Source organism: Spodoptera frugiperda, chromosome 6 (genome assembly GCF_023101765.2).
Source record: "Spodoptera frugiperda isolate SF20-4 chromosome 6, AGI-APGP_CSIRO_Sfru_2.0, whole genome shotgun sequence".
NCBI classification, from domain to species: domain Eukaryota; kingdom Metazoa; phylum Arthropoda; class Insecta; order Lepidoptera; family Noctuidae; genus Spodoptera; species Spodoptera frugiperda.
In genome coordinates, this window is record NC_064217.1 from 1,873,035 (window position 1) to 1,893,335 (window position 20,301).

General features: G+C 33.4%; 1 protein-coding gene across 1 annotated transcript in view; it reads left to right on the top strand.

Moving 5' to 3' along the window:
- The first annotated feature begins 14,850 nt into the window (after positions 1-14,850).
- The window catches only part of LOC118267601 (fatty acid synthase), a 33,651-nt gene continuing 28,200 nt past the window's right edge, over positions 14,851-20,301 (top strand). Inside the window, exons 1-3 of the mRNA XM_035581675.2 lie at positions 14,851-15,070; positions 15,662-15,854; positions 16,366-16,486. Coding sequence (XP_035437568.2) covers positions 14,918-15,070; positions 15,662-15,854; positions 16,366-16,486 — 467 coding nt within the window. The 5' untranslated portion in view covers positions 14,851-14,917. The remainder of the gene's footprint in view (positions 15,071-15,661; positions 15,855-16,365; positions 16,487-20,301) is intronic.

Below are 20,301 nucleotides of genomic sequence, written 5' to 3' on the forward strand. Positions count from 1 at the left end.
AGAAACGACTTAAATCTAATCTAATTAAAAAAAAATTAGACTTACAATTTTATTAAAAAAATGAACTACAGTAACTACTAATAATCGATATCAAACTAAACCTACGTTAAATAGTTTAACCAAAAAACCAGGAAAACCCAACAAATAAACTTATTAATTGACAAATACAACGAAACCAATTTAGAATATACGAAACAGCAGGACCACTACAGACAAATAATCATACGACTGATAATACACTTTTTCTACGATAGTACCGAAGCGCTCGGCCGATACCCAACCAAATGAATGTAACGAAACCATAGCGCGATCTATTTCGATCCCAACGCCATCTATCGAGGATAAAGACAACTTGGATTATTTATTTATACTCCGTTCGGGCATTTTCTTTGTTCTAAAAGTTTAATTATATTGATATTATTTTTTTCATACCTTTTTACTATTTATTTACTTTTTTCGATGAATTAAAACAATAACATGAACCGAAGTCGTGTAACGATCGACATAGAATTATCTATACTCCGTTAGAGCATTTTCTTTGTACTAAATGTTTTATTATATTGATATTATTTTTTTCATACCTTTTTACTATTTATTTACTTTTTTTCGATAAATTAAAACAATAACATGAACCGAAGTCGTGTAACGATCGACATAGAATTATTTATAAATAATTTATTTCTTTTTTTATTTTTTGATTTTTGAAATAAAAATATATCTATGTCTTTCTTTCTAAGGTTCTAAACTATATCTGTACCAAATTTCAACCAAATCCGTCAAATAGTTGCGGAGATTAATGGTATAAGCATAGAATGTTCGACGTGATTCTTTAATTTGACATAACTTTTTTATTTATGAACCGATTGACATGAAACAAACACTAAATGTAAATTTAAGCATCCCACAATATATTCGTGAAAACCGCATCCAACTCGGATCAGCCGTTTCTGAGATTAGCGCGCACAGACGAACAGACAAACAGACAAACAGACAAACAGACAAACAGACAAACAGACAAACAGACAAACAGACAAAAAAAAAGGTAATTACATTTTTGGGTTCGACATCGACATAACAATAACCCCTGCTATTTTTTTTATTTTTATTTTCAATGTACAGACAGCACTTTTCTACGATTTTATTATATGTATAGATATAAACACTTAATAACAGAGAAATAAAATAATTACCTCAATACAAAAACCAAAGGGCGTTCGATCAAGTGAATCAATCCGAGGAAGTAAATTAACAAGCCAGACATATGCAATACTCGGAATAAACCGCTCTAGGCAACCTGTTATCAAACAGAGTCGAAAGGAGATAAAAAATTGCAACACCCCAATACACTCAACCTTGTTTGTCCTCCAGGTTTTTCTAGCAAAAATTCTTTGGCGAATGGAAAAAACGAGTCGTTTTTTTACTAAACTGTACCATCGCAATTTGAGTGAAGTCAGAAATTGGAAACGTTCTTTGTAGAGGGATATTGGTATTGAAAAGTATGAATTGATCCTTTACTTCTCTACTCGTATGGCATTTAGGGATTAAATCTTTCTTTGTGCTGTTTTGTTTGACTTGATGGTATTGTAAAATAGAATTTGGATTTATACTCTCTTTTTTGTAGAAGATCTAATATTACAAAAACTAATATCAATGATAAGACTAATTTCAACTACCATACCGAACTATGATACTAGCATTCTTTAAGACACGTTTACTGGGAAACAACAAAACTATCGAAAAGGAGTTAATACACATCAAAACAAAAACGTTAGGCATTGTAATCACAATTGCTTCAGATATTTTATTCTAGCAATATTTTGCGTCTCCTAAAGGTACCTTTAGAAAGCAATAAATGTATGAAAATGATGAATCATCTAACTCGTACAACTTCTATATCTTGGATCCTACAACTTTTACGCGGTATTAACTATTGCTCCAAATGGCTAGTTTTATCGATACGTACCATATTTTTCCAGCACCGGCACTTTCATAGAAAGCCTAAAAATGTATGAAGCTGCAACCTCCTTAGGACCCTCGAGTGAATAGAAAAAAAATCGTAAGATAATATTTAGTCAAGAAAAATGGGCTGAACTATTATGTAATATAATATTACGTCTCCATAATCCAGCCATTGTCCACCAGGTAAATCGGAGCCCAACTAATAAAATCCCCGAAAATCACATAACCCTCAATCAATACGTGACTTTGGGAGAACGCAACCGAATTACGTGCTGAACTTAGCGCATTAATCTAACAAATAAGTGAGAAAACTTCTCCCCCCTTAACATTGTTAATTACTTACTATTTGAGTACCCCGTATTAAGAGCGAATTACGGACCTATTATTCCTATTCTTGCGCCTAACAATGAAAGTTTGGACGTGAGGTAAGGGATTTTATTTGGTGTTGGATTATGATAGAATTGTAATATTGACTGCTTTATTAGTCGAGAATATCGAGAACGAACTTATTTAAGAGAAGATGACGTAGATGCCCAAAAAGAAAGAATCTTTTTAGAATAAGGGAATGATCACTACCAGCAAGACGTCTTCTGCTGAACATGGAATGATATAATGATGACAGAAAAAATCAGCAATAGCACAGAAATCTGCTATTAAAATCCTACAAGAAGTATGTTCTGCTATTACTACTTTTTAAGAAGTACTTCAAAATTACAAGTACCTTGACTTCAACATTGAAGTACTTCTTAGCATTTAATAGTGACAAAAACTATTAATTTTAAATTCAAAACTTCATTAAATAGAGTAAAAAGTTGACGTTTACGTTTCCCGAAAATATACAAGTCTTTTCTAAAACACCGAAAACGTAAACGCAAACCGACTGGACATTAATGAGACAAGCAAAAAGTAAAATGTTCCGGCAAATTATTCACAATGCCACACAACCAAGCTTGGGCATGGTGGTTATAATAAAATGGAAATATTTTTGATTGACGTTTATTAATTTTGCAACCCGCCTCACCGCTTGGAATGTTCTAATTTAAAAGCATTTTACCTTTTAGTTTGTTTATTTTTAGGTATGCGACGAGCGAAAGGCTTTCGGTTTGATGTATAGAGGTATGTATATAGCTCTTGTACTCATACATACTAAAGGTATTTTGGTTATGATAGGAATTTAAGTCGTGAGGGAATGTTCTGTTGATAGAGAAATTAACGATGATGTGTAGATGAAATTAATAATTTTGAATATTATTATGATTATGTATTTTTGCTAATCGAGGCTTAATAGTCTCGCTTATCAATAGCAATGATAGCAAGTAGGTTTTAGGATTATTCCTAAGGCTTTACTTTTTTCTAAGCGTGTTAGCTGCATTGTGTTTCTGAAATTCGCATTCTGAATGTTACTGCAGATCATATCACATCACACCATCAGACTATAAGTGGTCATTACTGGCTAAAGGCCTATTCTTACATGGAGAAGGTTAGAGCATTAATACATTTTCTCAAAGCCGGTTAGCGATTTCAAACATAAAATTAGAAATTATAAGCCTAGGTTTCCTCACGATGTTTTCCTTTCCCGTTTTTCAGTGGTCTAAATAATCTAAGAAAGTACATGTAACTCGGAAAAAATCAAACTAGTACTTGCCGTTGGTAGGTTTCGAAACCACACTCTCATGTATGAAAAGCAAGCGTCTTAGACCTCAAGACCACACCTCATTACTCATTACTGTACATATTTTTATCTATATATATAAAACTCTTCCGTTACTGAGTGACTGACTGACTGACAGACAACGCACAGTCGAAACTACTGGTCGTAGACAGCTGAAATTTGGAATGTAGGTTCCTTGGGATATGTAGAGGAGCACTAAGAAAGGATTTTTGAAATTCAACCCCCAAGGGGGGAAAAGGGGTAAAAACGTTTCTATGAAAAATCTTATTCCTTGGGTTTATAAACTTGAAACTTGGCATGAACACGTACATAGGCAAGTAAATATGTTTGACATTATAAGTTTTTTCAAACTACCCTCCAATCGTGATTTAGGGGTGCGATTGGGTGACTGATTTATTAACGCACAGCCGAAACCGCTCGGTATAGGAGTCTGAGATTTTGAACAGAGGTTCCTTTAGTAACATAAGTGAGCACTAAGAAGGGATTTTTGAAATGTCAACCCCCAAGGGGGGAAACGGGATAAACTGAGCCGGGGCTGCGGGAAAGTTCTAACGAGATACCGTGGCCCCGGAACGCAAAGGGCAACTGAAGGAACGAGGTGGGTTTTAGTCAGTAAAAGTCTGACACTCCCTTCCGTTCCACCCAGAGCGGGAGAGGTCATTTGATGATTTCCCATCCTTAAAAAAAAGACTTTGTATGACAACTTTCAGTCGTCTCTTTAACATACATAATAACATACATAATTATGTACATACATGCATAACATTAATAACATCACGCCTTTAAATCCCTATTTTGTGTTAACACTACCCATACAAACAGCTAAAAGGAAACAAGTGAAGAGACGAAATTTGTCCGCATCCATTTTCACCTAAATTCTTAACGTTAATGAGATTTACTTTTTATTATCAGGTCAACCTAATAGCCTCACATGTACGTATAACTTCGTAAGAATTTTCTTTCAACTCCTAACCGTTGAGGAGTTGTACCTTCCATCATCAGCTCATTCACATTCACATGGGATGATGACTATCAGACGCAAATACTTAAACAGATCTATGAAATTGTCAAAAACGTAATTGCCAGTAAATTTGAGGTTTGCCCTTGATTTCCCTGGAATACCATCATCAGATCCTGACTAGGTAACAACGGGACCAACTTGAAAGTATACTCTACCGAAGCTAAAAGCTACATCATCCCTGAGTAACACAGGCTATATTTAATTCCAGTTGTAACAAGATTTCAGCCTGTGGAAGAAAAAGCCCTGTCGAGATCATTAAAAAACGCTATATATAACCGAATTACACGTGGGCGAAGCCGCGGAAGGAAAGCTAGTGTATTTATAGAACGTCTGGTCCCATAAAATAACCAGTTGTATTTTCACTAAGCAAATATTGAAATCTGGCAATATTACACAGTCGTAAATGAAAACATAACTTTCAATAACCAAATAGACATTTGTACAAATATTTTGATCAATGTTCAAATATTTATATAGGTATCTACACTTTCGAAATAATTTCACGTGTGATAGAGTTATTTTTGACATTTACCACGTGTTTTTTTAAACATCTGTATTTTTCTCGAAGAAAAACGTGTTCTATTGTGACAAGAGAAGTGACAACACTTGGAACATTATTTGCTAGTGGTACATATTGTTTTCAATATACGTCATTGTTTTTTTGTTAAGAAAACCTGTGTAAACACCTAAACGTAGTCTGTAGGAAAATTATTAATTATTCAGTTAATTAATGTTCGTTTTCCAAAATAAGAATGATTAATTAATAAGTTTCACACGCAGACAAACATGTGTTGTAACGTTACCTAGAAAATTCTACATCTAGAGACCTTTAAGAGTCAAAATGGTTAGAAGTTAAAATCAAACCATCATATAATTTTATTGTAACTTTCGTGAGACATACTTAATTAATTATTATGTGTTATAGGTTTACTCACGTAACTGCTTGACGAGGTAGCTATACATATATACTAGAGTAGCAGCGCGACAATCGCCGCGTCGTGTGTCGCGGAATGCTGCTCATGAATATGAGCCTCTAGCATGGCTTGAAACTAGTCGAGTTCCTCGTCAAACAGTTACATGAGTAAGCCGATAACATACAACAAACCATTATAATTCATAGGCAATACTTATTAATTTACAAAGCGATTGTTTATATCTAATGGGGCAATTTATCAGTCGGGGGAATAAACACCTTAATATTATTCCATCATTTTTTTTATATTTTCATTTTTTGTTATTTCTGTCTTTGTCTCTGCTAGATATGTGATAAAAAGTGTCATTATTATGTAATACCTTAATATGTTGTGTATTTATAAATAATGATTATATACTTTTTAATTCCTGCTCTTTGAGCTGGAGCCCCGGCAACCCGTTAAGTTTTTTGCAACTCCGTATCGGGTATCAGCCTTACCTACTGGACCCCATCTGTATTGGCCTGGTGGCACTTTGAGGCTAATAAAATAAAATAATACATAATACTCCCTTAAACAAAAAATAATCTTTTTACTTTAATTTTTACTTTTTCTCTGTAATTTAAATACATAAAGAAAACAAAAACTGTGTCATTATTTTGGGAACAATGCGAGAAATAATGAATGTCTCTCATTCTTCCATACAAAGTCATGTGACTATATTAAACAGACATACAGAGATACGAGACAATGATGGCTGTAAATGACTTCATTATTCTGTACTTAATGGTTGCCTTTTAATAATATGCTTAAACAATTAAACTTTTAGGTGCAATTTTGTATACTAATTAAATTCAAGATAAAAAAGTAACGTTATACTTTTTATGCGGAGTATTTAGTAAGGAATTCATTGTAATAAGGGATTAGATGTCTATAATATATTTATGGTACAATCCTCCTAGTTACTTTTTTCGGTCCACTTCTCATTCACATCACTTCCATAGCCTATAAGAGCTGCTGACCAAACGCCTCTTCTCGCGTGAAAAAGGTTTGAGCATTAATCACCACGCTTGCTCAATGCGGGTTGGCGATTTCAAACTTGTAATTACAAAATATAGGTTTCAACTTTTTCAGGATGTTTTGTCTCACTGTTTGTCAATGTCTACCTAAATAATCTTAGAAAGTACATATAACTTGGAAAAATACACACTTTTACTTGCCGTCGGCAGGTTTTCAAACCGCGTTTTAAACCTCCATGCCATGCATGATATTACAACCACTCAAATAACGAGTAAATAAATTATAGTTACATAAACATGAGTGTCATGTTTAAAAGACTAACTATCCACACAGTCGACATGAACCACTCACTTTAATTACAGTCTCGTTACATTAATCGCGAAATGTAGATATTTGCAATAAGAAAGTTGTCAAGTCTAAACAAATGACGTACTAACAGCTAACCACAACGTTCAATTCAAATAAACTTGTCAAACTATGTAATGTAGAGTTACATTTCTCATATACAGAAGTGAATTCAAATATTCTTCAGCACAAATTGTATGAACACACAACTAACTGGAAGTGCTAACACAAATTTCGTTTATTTGAGTTCAACTCTAGTTGCGGGTAGTAAATTAATTAATACGTTACGCAAGTACTGCGTTTCTGGGTCTCATATCTAAAGGTTGGAGCACACAGTTTAGTATAAACTGTCGATATTTTACTGCTACGATAAAATATTATTAAGTTTAGTTATGCAGTCGTGGCTGATTATGTATGATTTGCATGGTAAAAACTTGATTTGAGATAAAAAATGTAAAAAAGATTCTTAAATTCGCAGATTACGGAAAATCTATGGAAAAAAATTTATGGATTTATTTATGAAGCTTTTTAGACGACACAGATGTAGGAAGAGGATTTTTGTCCAATCAAAGCTACTGTCAAGTATGGAACGTCCAATGGTGTGACTCTAGCTAATTTCCTATTGAACGAATATGAGCGTACGAGAGGTTCACACTAGCACCAAATGGTGAGCAAAAATGCAATTACAAAGCGTTTACAATGTGTAATTCAAGTGTTTTACTACATTTTGTTCAGTATTAGATCTGCGAACATCTTGAAGACTTTTAGAAAGAGAAGAAAAGAAAGAAAGAAAGAAGAAAAATCATTTATTCGGCACCAGGCACGATGCACCAAAAACCACAAAAAGGAAAGTTGAAATGTAATTAAAGCAGTAGCAGGCATGAAGTCTGTCATAACAAAAAAACAACGCCTGATTTACGCCTATGTTTATTATAAAAGTAAAACATACAACACAACAGGTAAAAACAAGGTAAAAGGTGGCAACGTGCCCTAGTCAAAAGGGTTGCCACCTGCAGTTGCTGCGCATCTTGAAAGTACCCAGCACTGATTTTCAGTTAGCACCCTTTGCAGTGACCCACGGACTGATACAACGTCACAAAACAAAACACTTAAGTAAATAGATTTAATTTGTTAGCATTTGTTTATTAGATTTTGATATTACTTTGGACTTCCAAAATAAATCTTAGACCTCTGAGTTTATTTCTTGGTTTCTTCTCAGAGTAATTGGGTAACTACCAAATCGATAAAGCTAATTGTTTCAGTCAAAAATAATTTATTTTGGCTTATCAATACATTTAAAAATATTAAAAAATAATCACACTTTAAAAGGATAGTAAACGTAGATAGCATTTTTGTATTTATAAATAGAATGGAAATCTTTTGGGAAGGACCTTGTTATACATTGAACATGAAATTTCTGATTTATCCCATGTGATAAGCCAATTTTATTTAATTTTCTCTTCTCTCATTTCCAAATAAGTTTATTAACACGTTAAACGCCATGGGGGACACCAGGTGACCGACGTTAGCGGAGGATTTGCCTTCAACAGTTTTCTATTGGCAGTTAAAGACTTAAAATATAATAGGAGTCAACAAAAAAGGAAAAACATTAATTACAATTTAATTTCTATTAAAATTATACATTAGCGAGTAGCACAAAAACAAAAGCCTAACCAGCATCTCTTGAAACAAGCCATCTATCATCTCAACCATTTATTTTGTAACAAACATTAAACTGCCCACTCTATTAACATGCTAATTTTAATAGTGTACCTACACACAACACGTCCTTATTTCAAGGTAATAAATAATATATTTGCATAACAATAACAACGACTAATCTTCTCCTGTAGACACCTACTTACTGTGATATTACTGTTCTAAGCTAGCCTCTAGGGATTTCAGATAGGAGACTACATTTTAATAAATTAAAAGGTGTTAGTTTTATGCCTATAATTATTTTTACTCATGGAGAATTTTTATTTTTAGAATAATTTTTTAGCCATGATATTAGCATTTATATGAAATTTTCAACGAATTAGAATCATTTTCTTTTAAAAATTAATTTAATTTATAAATGTGAATTATTGGAATTATTGATCGGAAAAATAGGGCAAAATAGATGTGATCTTGCTCTTTTATAAGTGATACGTCGGAAGAAATTATATAATATAAAATATGATCTTTACAGACTTAAGTAAAAATTAAAAACTTCACATATTTTACTCTAAACGAATAAATGGTTCACTTGAACGTGAGCGCGATGACCGCCATCCATGAATACCCAGTTATACGTGTATTGCCTGTATTTTAGGTTAACATTACACTTACGCTGTTAGAGCAAAAAACAATTTATCTATTGAGCTGCGTTACGTCGCGTCAGCGTCGTCGCAACAGAAGAACGCATTGTACGCTGTACCAGGGTTGCGACGACCCACGACGACGTCACAGCTGTGTCTCAGGTACAAAAGTGATGAATGTTAGTCGACGTGGCACATCACTCTACCTGCCACTACATCTCTTGTCCTTCGGCCCATTGAAACGGCGATGCAACAGTGTATTGGGGCATGTAATAAAACATAAATATGGAAAATGACGATGCGACGATGCGATGCAGAACAACCGACAAATTGGCCTCGCTCTTAGTCCAATATCAAAACACTGTCACATCTTTAAAATTGACAGTTACTCTGTGACAATATTATGTGACCACTTGCAGTGCCGGATCTACCTAATTAAGTGCCTGCAGTTAATGTCTCCGGGATTTATAGAGCCGCTAGGAGGCTGAACAACGACCTTTATCGTAGGAAGTATGTGTATTTATGTTTGTTCTAAATTAGGGACTTTGTTTGTCCAATTCAAGATGGTTTCGTAATTAATTAAGGGAAACATTCTGTCCAGGTTTTTATCCATTTGTATAAATAAATATCATCAAACTACTAACATGGTTATTCTTGGCTAACTACAATAAGGCTGGACTTATGAATGATGTATAGTAATAAAATACCAAATTAATTATTATGTATATGAAAGCCAACCGGGTTACTGAAGCTCCGGCTCGAGAAGCAGGAGTAGAAACTGGGATGGTTTTTAGTCAGTAAGAGTTTGACACTCTCTCTCGCCCAAAGAGAGAGAGGTCATTGAATGAATTTACTACCTCAAATAAGGGCATCGAGTAATTGAAGTCAACGACAATTGAAGTCAATGACTACTTCCCGGTATCAGTTATAATTAGAACTGATTTATTTACAAACTATTTAATAGATAATGTTAATGACTTCTTTCCATTCAACTTTCGTTTCACTACGATGTAATTGACTGTTAATAAGGTCGATTTAATTAAAATAAGGAAGCAACGGTACCTATCGTGATTTAAAAAAAAAAATCCATTCACGAATTCTGTAATTATTGACTTTTTTTCGTACAAATTAGTGTTCATTCATTTATATCTAGGTAATAAGGAATTAAGAATTAATTTACGTATTTTTTATTTGAACGCAGTGACAGTGACGCAGTTCTCTTAGTTTATAATAAGTTACTAGCTTTTCACCCGTAGCTTTGCATGCGCTTTTGGAAAGCGGGGGCTAGAAAGAGACAAAAAGTAGCCTATATTACTTATCCCGCCAAAGAAAAAAAGTTTTGTTTTCAAATGTATTCATTTATTTATACTATAGAATACAGCATTTCTACCCTAAATCATTAGGTATTCCCAAATTGGCACAGCAACCAAGAATGGGTTAAGAACAAAATTTTAACTCGAGACTAAATTAAAAAACATCATGTAGGTACACAAGATGTTCTCATATTCTTTTTACCATATTACAATTATGTAAAAGCACTATGCAAGCACAAAGTTACAAACACGGAGGCCATTAAGATCTCAAATTAAAAACACAATAGTATAATCTAGGTTCCACCTTTGAAATGCCCTGAACATTTGAATAAATAGAGAGACTGTTCAGTTCAGGTGTATGAATGGGATCGAGAGCGCATTTTCTTGAAAAAGATATAAACAATTTGATGTAAGGAACTAAATATAAATTATTGATCAGTTTAAGACATAATAGGCTAGTTTTTTACTAGTCAAATTCAATATTTTTTTCGAAACGTCAAAAACGATAAATTCTATGAATTTTGTATGAAATATTGCATTATGATGTCAACAGGTTTTTACGTCAAAAAGAAATAGAAGAATTATAAAAATACAATATGATTTTGTTAATATTAAAAGTAATTTTAAATAATTGCCAGCAATTACTTGTCTGGACAAGTTACTAAAAAAATTATAGATTTGATTTTAATTCATTCTGTTAAGAAAAATAATGTTAGTATACACATTTTTGAATATTATTTTAATGTACGAACATTGTTTGTTTAATACTCAAAGCTCTACCACTTAATAACATGCTCCTACAGTCACGTGTAGAGACGGCAGTAAAACGCCAGTAAAAGAGCATTGGATACGACTCTACGACTCTATGGCAGAGATCTGATCTCTACCGTACCGTAATGCAACCTCTTTGTCTCTATTGCTGCTTCCCTCAAATTCCAAATGTTACCAAAATGGTTTATAATCGTGTGCACTAGATGATATTGTGAGAGATGGTAAAGAAATTTTGAATAACACTGCAGAGTCTCTCTCAGCAATCACACGAACGGATATTAAAATTAATGTATAAAGGTTTAAGTTAAGTGTGGCAGGGCCATGTCTCGGTACAAAACCGCACGAATTACTCCTTCCCAACAACCCTGAAACTCCTAACCCTCAAAAGACCGGCCACGCACTTGTAAAGCCTTTGGTGTTTTGGGTATCCAACTGTCCATGAGCGACGGCGATTGCTTACCATCAGGTGATCCGTCTGCAGGCTGACCGGCTTATAACATTAAAACGGTTTATAAAATTAGTCACTTAAAAAGCAATTCAATATTCCCTTAATACAAATGATACATACAACAAAAAATAAATATACCTAGATTCCAATAATCTCATTCACATATATCTAACATTCCTTTGTTTTAAAACAATCACCAATAATTTATCAAAAACAAGATAACATTCCACGCCACCTTTGTAAGAACATTTTTGTGAACAGCGACATCTATACAAACTCGAACGAACCACGGATGACAGGCTGAAGAAAACATGAGTTATTTTATGGAAACTAGCGACCGATTCTGTCGGGAGGGCGTGACGGACTGCTATGCTGGGTTGAAGGAACTGACTTTGATTTGCATGTAGACACATATTGACCTGATTTATTATACTAATTTTATTTTTAGTTGTGATCGTCTCACTGCAGGGCAAAGGCCTTAATGGTGGAGATAAAAATTAACCATCTTATGTACGGACTGTTGATGGTGACAATGATAATTTCATCGTCAAGTTGAAAAATAGAACGACGATAATAGGGTAGAAAGTAGTATAAAAAAAGATGGAAATGAAATGAATGAGAAGTATGATATTATGCTTGCTAATAACGAATTTTGTAGACTTATTATTAAAAAAAATGTTTTCAATTGTATTATAAATTGTATTGATGTATACTTAGCATTTTTTAGGTAAACGTTCAATGACCAAACTGTGATCGGCGAGTGGTTTGTTTTATTACTGTACGGTTGGTGAACCGTCCCGTCATAATAAATTTAATGAGTGAGTAAATGGTTGAATGACCGGCTGCTATGCAACGCGTCGCGGGTTCAATTCCCGACATATTTTGGTTGATGATGATGTTGCAATCACCACTGATTATACGAGAGATCAAGATTGCATTTTAAAAAGCTTAAATTTATCAGAGAAATAAGAACTAGGCTGATAAATGTCGCGAGATGATCTCCGACCACCGTGGATCTGCGGACGGTGAGTAAGCGTAGCTTCGCGCATCAAAGAGCCGTGCGCGTCATACCACCACAGATGGGGCCCCATAGGGCTGATGCCTAATCCAGAACTGCGGAATACCTAGCAGGTTTACCGGGGCTCCGATTCAAAAAACAGGAGTATGGGGGTTTGTCAGCAAGAGTCTGACACTCGCCTCGCCTCCCTCTCGCCTCGTTAAAGGCCGGAGAAGTAATCGGATGGATCGGATTTCCCCTCCTCAAACAAATGTATGGTCATGACACTCCCACAAGTTGTTCATTCTGGAAAATCTTCTAATTAATTATCTATGAGATTCTCTGTAAATATTATATTATTTTTACAAAGCAAAAGACAAAACAAAAATAGTATAAATTATTATATGAAATAGACAGTCTATTATTACAAGTTATGATTATTCAGTTTCAATGTACTTGATTTAAGTTTTTAATAATGTTATTTTTAATTCGAGTCGGTCAATAACATTGTCTGCGTACATTTATGTAAATCACATGTAAAAGTCGATTCTAAACTGAATAAATATTACTTAAACATGTTTTCCTATTGTTTAGAGATCCTTAAGCTGAAATAATATGTTTAGAACTTTATTTTTTTTTAAATAAACATGTTTTAAATAAAATTGTCGTACGTAAATTAACTAAAAATCACTAAACCGCGATCTTTTGTTAATTTAGTATGTCTCACGATAGTTATTATAAAAATTCTGGCGTACATAATTACAATAAAACATAGTGTAATTTTATCTTCGAAAGGGTACGCATGAGTTCACATCTACAATAAAACATTTAGATACTTATTGCCAACTATATAACGAGTCTATTTCTGCACACCAGGCATAATTTTGGACTCGCGTTGTATTTAATTACAACACATATAAAATTTAAGTAAATAGGTATCACTATTGGAATTTCTTCCTCTGAACCTGTGATAGGAAAAGCCATTATATCAAGAAACATTGTGTACAGATACACACATAGTATGCAGACATATAGCGCCCAAATCGACACCAGCAATTTATACTGCGCTAACTCAAAAAGCGTACTTTACAGTAGAGGCGTTTAAAGGGAAAAACGTGATAACTTTTACATTAATGAAGATACTTTTTTGAAATTTGGTATGCTTAATATTTAATTTATTCATTGTAATATCTCATATTTATATTTCCTTAATTATTTCTATTTTTTGATTTATCTCAAGTTAGGTGTATATAAACGTAATTCATCAAAAAAAAATTACATCTTATACACGTCTAACTTATGTTAGCGTAGTGTAGTACGGGAGGTCGTAGTGCATGCTCAATCATCTGATGCATATTTCAATATTTTATAAAGAACATGCACTTACTTACAAAAAGAATAGTCAGCGTACCATTAATAAACTAATTAATACGTTAACACATAAGTATTTACTATGTAAAAGTCGCTAAGTCGTTCATTTTACAAACGAACAAGTATACACACGAACGCACTAAACTACGCTAACTATGAGTTAGTGCAGTGTTGCACAGACTTTGACCGAAGTGATCCCCGCGCACACTCCGCTAATAATAGTTGGCGTAATATAAATCGAGTGATTTCAAAAAGTACCTTTACTTAGCGTTTTATAAGATTTGTAACTTTCTTATTTTTGCATATTTCTTCTCAATTTTTTTATGACGTATGTAAACACACTTTTTAAGCAATTTGGCATAAAAAAAGTTTTTTCCAAATTTTGAGTTAGCGTAGTATAAATTGCTGGTGTCGAAATAAGGGCCAAATAAAAGGTACCTTTGACAGACGAGCATGCATAAAAAGACTGATGACTGTTGATGACGCGAAAAAAATATGTAAGATTTGTAGCAATTGGCGTTCCATTGTCTCTGCCTACCCCCATGGGAGACAGGCGGGAGACATGTAAGTATGTTAAATATGTACTTAGTGTATTTTTTTGATATCTAAACAATCTATATACGGAACCACACAATTAACACAATTGATTCTACGACTACCTGTTCCATTTTAGCCTAATTTAAAATCAATTACTAGTATAAATAGATGCAGTTAAAAAATAGTCAGTTAATCTGCCACAAGGCACCTTGTAGTCCAGTCACCAGTTTTGTAGAACTTCATCTATTCACCATGGCTCCCTCACCCCAAGAAACTATGGTGGAACAGCAGCCCAAGACCATCCCTCGGGGATTAACTGGTGAAGAACTGGTGATTAGTGGCATGTCTGGATTATTCCCCATGTCTGACAGTGTTTTGGAGTTTAAGGAGAATCTGTATAATAAGGTAATAGTGATTGTGTTTAGTTTTAGATGTGTATTTTTTTTTTATTAAAGTTGTGTTAATTTTTTATATATTTTTAAATTATTCAAGTAAAATGATAAAACTTAAAAGTGTTATATGTACACGATACGTTTTCGGTACTTTTTGACAAATTTATAGTTTTTGAGGAAGTGTGTGACAAAAAATTTAGTCATGGGAAACCCAATAATGTAGATGACTAATTTTTATTGTAATGTCCGTCTTGTTGATAATTTTAAACTATGTATTAGATTCATTTATTTTTTCTTACGGGAAAAAGATTAGATTTATATTATTATTCTTAGATTCATTTATTTTTTTCTTTCGATGATATATTGATTTGTTTTATCCCGCGATGTCACTTCTAGGTACATTTTATACGTAAAAATTACGTATTTGCTCTCACTCCTAAACTTTGATTCGTTTTATCTAAGTATTATCTTATATGACAAAATAAAAATACGTGTTTAATATTTTTTCAATCATAAACTGACGGACTAAACAGATTTTTAATTTTCATACCCCATCATCATCCCTATTGTGCTGGATCGTCTTTAAATTATTTTCTTTATTTAGGTTGACATGGTATCGAATGAAAACCTTCGATGGGACATCCGCCACCCTGAAATCCCCAAACATTTCGGCATGATAAACGGAGTGAACCGGTTCGATGCCCAGTTCTTCAAGGTGCACTACAAACAAGCCCTTATTATGGACCCTATGAGTAGGAAACTCTTAGAACATGCGTACCAAGCTATCTTCGACGCAGGTTAGTATTATTTTAATACACTTTCTAAGAACTAGAATTAAACAAGAATAAAACTAGATAAATATAGGTATAAATAATAATAGAGTCAAATATAGGCATACTTTCGGTTCATTTCTATAAATTAATTTAAACATCCTACTGAGAATTTGGATAGTCGTAAAACCTTATAATTATACTTTGCTTATGCACGCTTTACACAGTTCGATTGTACAGTTAAATAAAAATTATGATAGTAATTGAACAAAAAGTAAGATAGTGATACAATACCATACTGTTAGTAGCACAACTAAAATACTAGTATGTTAGTAAAACTGCATAGTTAAAGCGTAAGGTATGTAGCGTACATTAGTCTGGAAATTAAAATATTTGTTAGTAATCGTGCTTACGTATATAGTCTGTTGATAAAAGTAGCATTTTCAATTTCATACTTATATAAATACCGTACGTCAATGCAAAGAGTATAATAAGTATAGGGGAACGTCAATGGTAAAAACCCCCTTCATTTCGACAGGTATCAACCCATTGGAGCTTCGAGGAAAGAAAATTGGTGTTTTCATCGGAGCTGCTTTCTCCGAGTCGGAGAAACTTATCATTTACGAGTCTATTCAGCGTAATGGATTCGGTATTACTGGGTGAGTTTTACTCCTTATTATTACTAATTTAAGGTTCAATATCGTTAGCCGTCATATGAAATTTTTATTCAACTGCCCTGTGGTATAATCGCTAAAGATACTTAATGTAGAAGTATGTGCACAATGTAAGCTAAATATTTTTTTAAATAGTTATAATCAAATAAAATATTGATGATATCAGTATTCAATTATAAAAAGACAAGGCAACATAAATTAGGATGCCTAAATACAAGGAAAGAAGGGACTATAATTCTATTTTAAAATCAAAACACCACTGGAAATACTCATCAAAATCAAAATCTATTTATAAAAATGTGGGATGTGCTACTGAATTTCATTCCTTATTACATAACCATTAAGATTTATTTGAACAAAATTAGCCTATCATACTTCAGAAACATCATCCTTTTCATAGAAACCTTACACTGATTTAGAAGTACGCCAATTTATTTTCGTTTTCGATAGCAGTAAATTAAATTAAACGTAGCATCGTCGGCTGCGGAACTAGGTGTAATTCTATTACAAGTTAAATTGAATTTAGTAAATTATTTTCTGAACGAATTTTGGTCGTGTTTAGCTGCTGTTAAATGTGTTAGTGAGGCGTGGATGGACTTAACTGGTTAATATGGTGGGGTGAAGCGTAATTTTAATACGTTAGTGCTTTTAAGCTCGCTATTTGACCATCACCCATCACGCTACCGCTGTATGCTTGTGGGTGATATTTTTAATCTAATATTATTTTAAAATGCTACAAAAATAATTATGTAGTATTTAATTTTACAAATAGCGAATTAGATATGCCTACATTTGAAATTTATTACTAGTCTATCTAAAAACAAAGTATTGTTATATATGCTCTAGAGATAAGCCGAGGTACACTTGTGACACGTAATGGCATTGTAAAATATACACTTTCTTTTCACTACAAGTCCCATGTAATGGGGGATGAGTCTATTGCCATACACTATCTATTTAAAAACTAATTAAAGCAAAATCATCAAATTATTTATAGAAAAAACAAAGAAAACGTTTAACAAAATGCTGAATAAATAACAAACACAATATGTATAAAGTAATAAAAAATATAGACTGGCTGAAAAAACAATTACAACAATTTCGCGTAGTGTCTACGTAAAACACTTTTCCAAGTGCTGCATATTTCTTAATTAACCTGTCCGCGTCCAGTCTACTTGAGTCAAGGGCAAAGGCTACTTCGACCCTATAATTTATACGTAGATGTGGGTAAAAAGATTTACGAGGCCGCAGACCTATGTGTACTCTTTATCACAAGACTATTGTGGGGTATAAATATCCCTTTATCTGTTGCCAAGGTTAGCTAGCAACATGAATTTGCTAAGTGGTCATTATTATTGTTTTTGCTAACTTAGGTACTGTTAAGAAAAAATGTGTATGTTTTCTGTAAGTAACATTAAACAAATTGTGTTAAAGTAGTACCTATCACATGCTAAGGTAAGGTATTAAAATAAATATAATTCACGTAAAAGTCAAAATTCATTTATAACTTCGAAAGCGGGTTTACTTAAATGACCGTGAAAGATAGTCTTAGTTAGACAATGTTAACTAGGATCAGCCTATATGATCTAAAAGTAATTTGGGGTTGCATATAATAAGCAGTAGATGTCCAGATACTACTTTATTTAACTTTTTCTCTTGACTTTATAAATAGCCTTCAGCTCAATATTTCACAGTTACATAACACATAATAAAATTAAAACGTAATACTAAACGCATCGTTGGTCTGAACTTAATGTAACTTAAGCGCTAAAAGAGGGGTCGGTTTAGCTCGAAGCATATTTTGATGACCCTCTAAATTATATTCCCTATCGCTAAATTCAGTTAAGAGTAATTTCATACTGAGTTATGAAGCCGATGTTTCTGCTAGCGAACCTTTTTAGTTAAGATAATTAAATGGTGTTATATTAGATTGTGAAAGTATTATTTTGTAACAAAAAAATGTTCTGTGTCTCTCCCATAGTAGTTATTCAATGATAAAACTGCCTCTTTTGTCGAGGGCGAACTTGCCAAACAAGGGGTCTCGGTTTCAATTCCCCGGTCGGACAAAGTATTACTCGTTAGCTCGCTGACGCAAATGGTGGAAAGTTGGTTTACATTGTATAGCGGCATTACATTCAGTAATGTGCACCTCTACCTACCCCTTTGGGGATAATAAGGCGTGACGTTGTGTATTTATGTTTGGATAAAACTGCTTAAAAATAACGTTTTAAATGACCTTCAAGACTATAGGACAACGAATTAAATTGTTCTTAAATCATTTTATCTGTAAAAACATAAACCAAGGAGAGATTATTTTTAATTTCAGGGACTCTTTTTAATTTCAGTTGTGTATGTAAACATCCTTGTGTTATTCTAACAAGCAATACAAATTCAAATTACGCGATATTTCAAAGGGTATTATGGTACTCAGACCCCGGTATTAAGCAGGTATTTGAATCTGTTTACAAAACCGCACCCTTTTGCACTCCAAATTTTAATCTCGTATAAATCTCTACCTGAAAATTTTATTTTTAAATGCTTCCTCATTTTATTGGTTCGAAAATGTTTTCATTAAAAAACAAATGCGTTCCGCAAATTATTATATTTTCAATAATAAAAAACATAATAAGAACAACCTTGTTAAAAAAAAAACTGTCTGTCTCATTGGTCGAGTGGTTGCAAGGGCGACCACGGCGGGCACGGGGTCTGGAATTGTGCCTAGTAAATACATGACACAGTAAATACATGGTGGGGTGAGCCTATCACCCCCTATTACACGGGATTCGTAACAAAAATGGCGAAAAGTGTGAGTACATTGTATAGTGGCATTACGTGCCGTAACGTGCACCTCTGCCTACGCCTTCGGGGATAAAAGGCGTGACGTTGCACTATTAAAAAACATACCGGCCAAATTGAGAACCTCATTATTGGGAGTCGGTTAAAAATGCGAATTTATAGCCTCGACAGATTATTGTCACATCAATACCTAGAAGTTCAAATGTTTATATGTATACTTTTAAGTGAATTGCTTATGTATGCAGCAACCATGTAATAGGATATATATTAGATTAGGTATTTGAGCTTATATTTGTGTATACCACAAAATTACTACTTGTGTAAATTGACATCTGTTCATACTAATAAGTACTACCTTTTTGGAATGCCCTAGAAAAACTCAAGATATAAAAGATATAATAATAATAATGACTGTTTTCTTATTAAAACGCCTCAGTGTTATCGGTCCACACACTTACAAGACCGCAGGAACTTAATATTATTTTCGTACACACTTCTGTTATTACATTAAGTACGTAAGTAGTGCGCGGGCGAAAATTGCCACGTTTTTTTCTTACGCCTTCCTAGCAATATAAAAATAAAAGCGAGCGGGTGTGATTTCAACAAAGTCAGTAGGGTTCCGCCAATAATAAATGAATACGGAAAAATTAAAAAAAAGAGAGATGAAGACAGACAGCACAATTTTATTCCTAATGCTTCATTTTATTACAACCAGCTCAATATTTATTTCTCTTAATTTCAAAATTAGGAGTGGACAGCACATGGATTAATTATGAACAAATAGGTTTATGAATATGAAAAGATAAATAATTATGTGATAAACTTGTATGTTTTTGCTAACACTTCAAAAAATACACAACAAAACAGACATAATGATTAAAAATCGATCTTATCAGCCCTTCAATCGGTCTCTCTTAACGATCTTGACCTTGCCTTTGGCATATCTTGAGCAGTACTATTTTCATGGTCATCCCCAAAAACACTAGAGAATCCTAAAACGGATC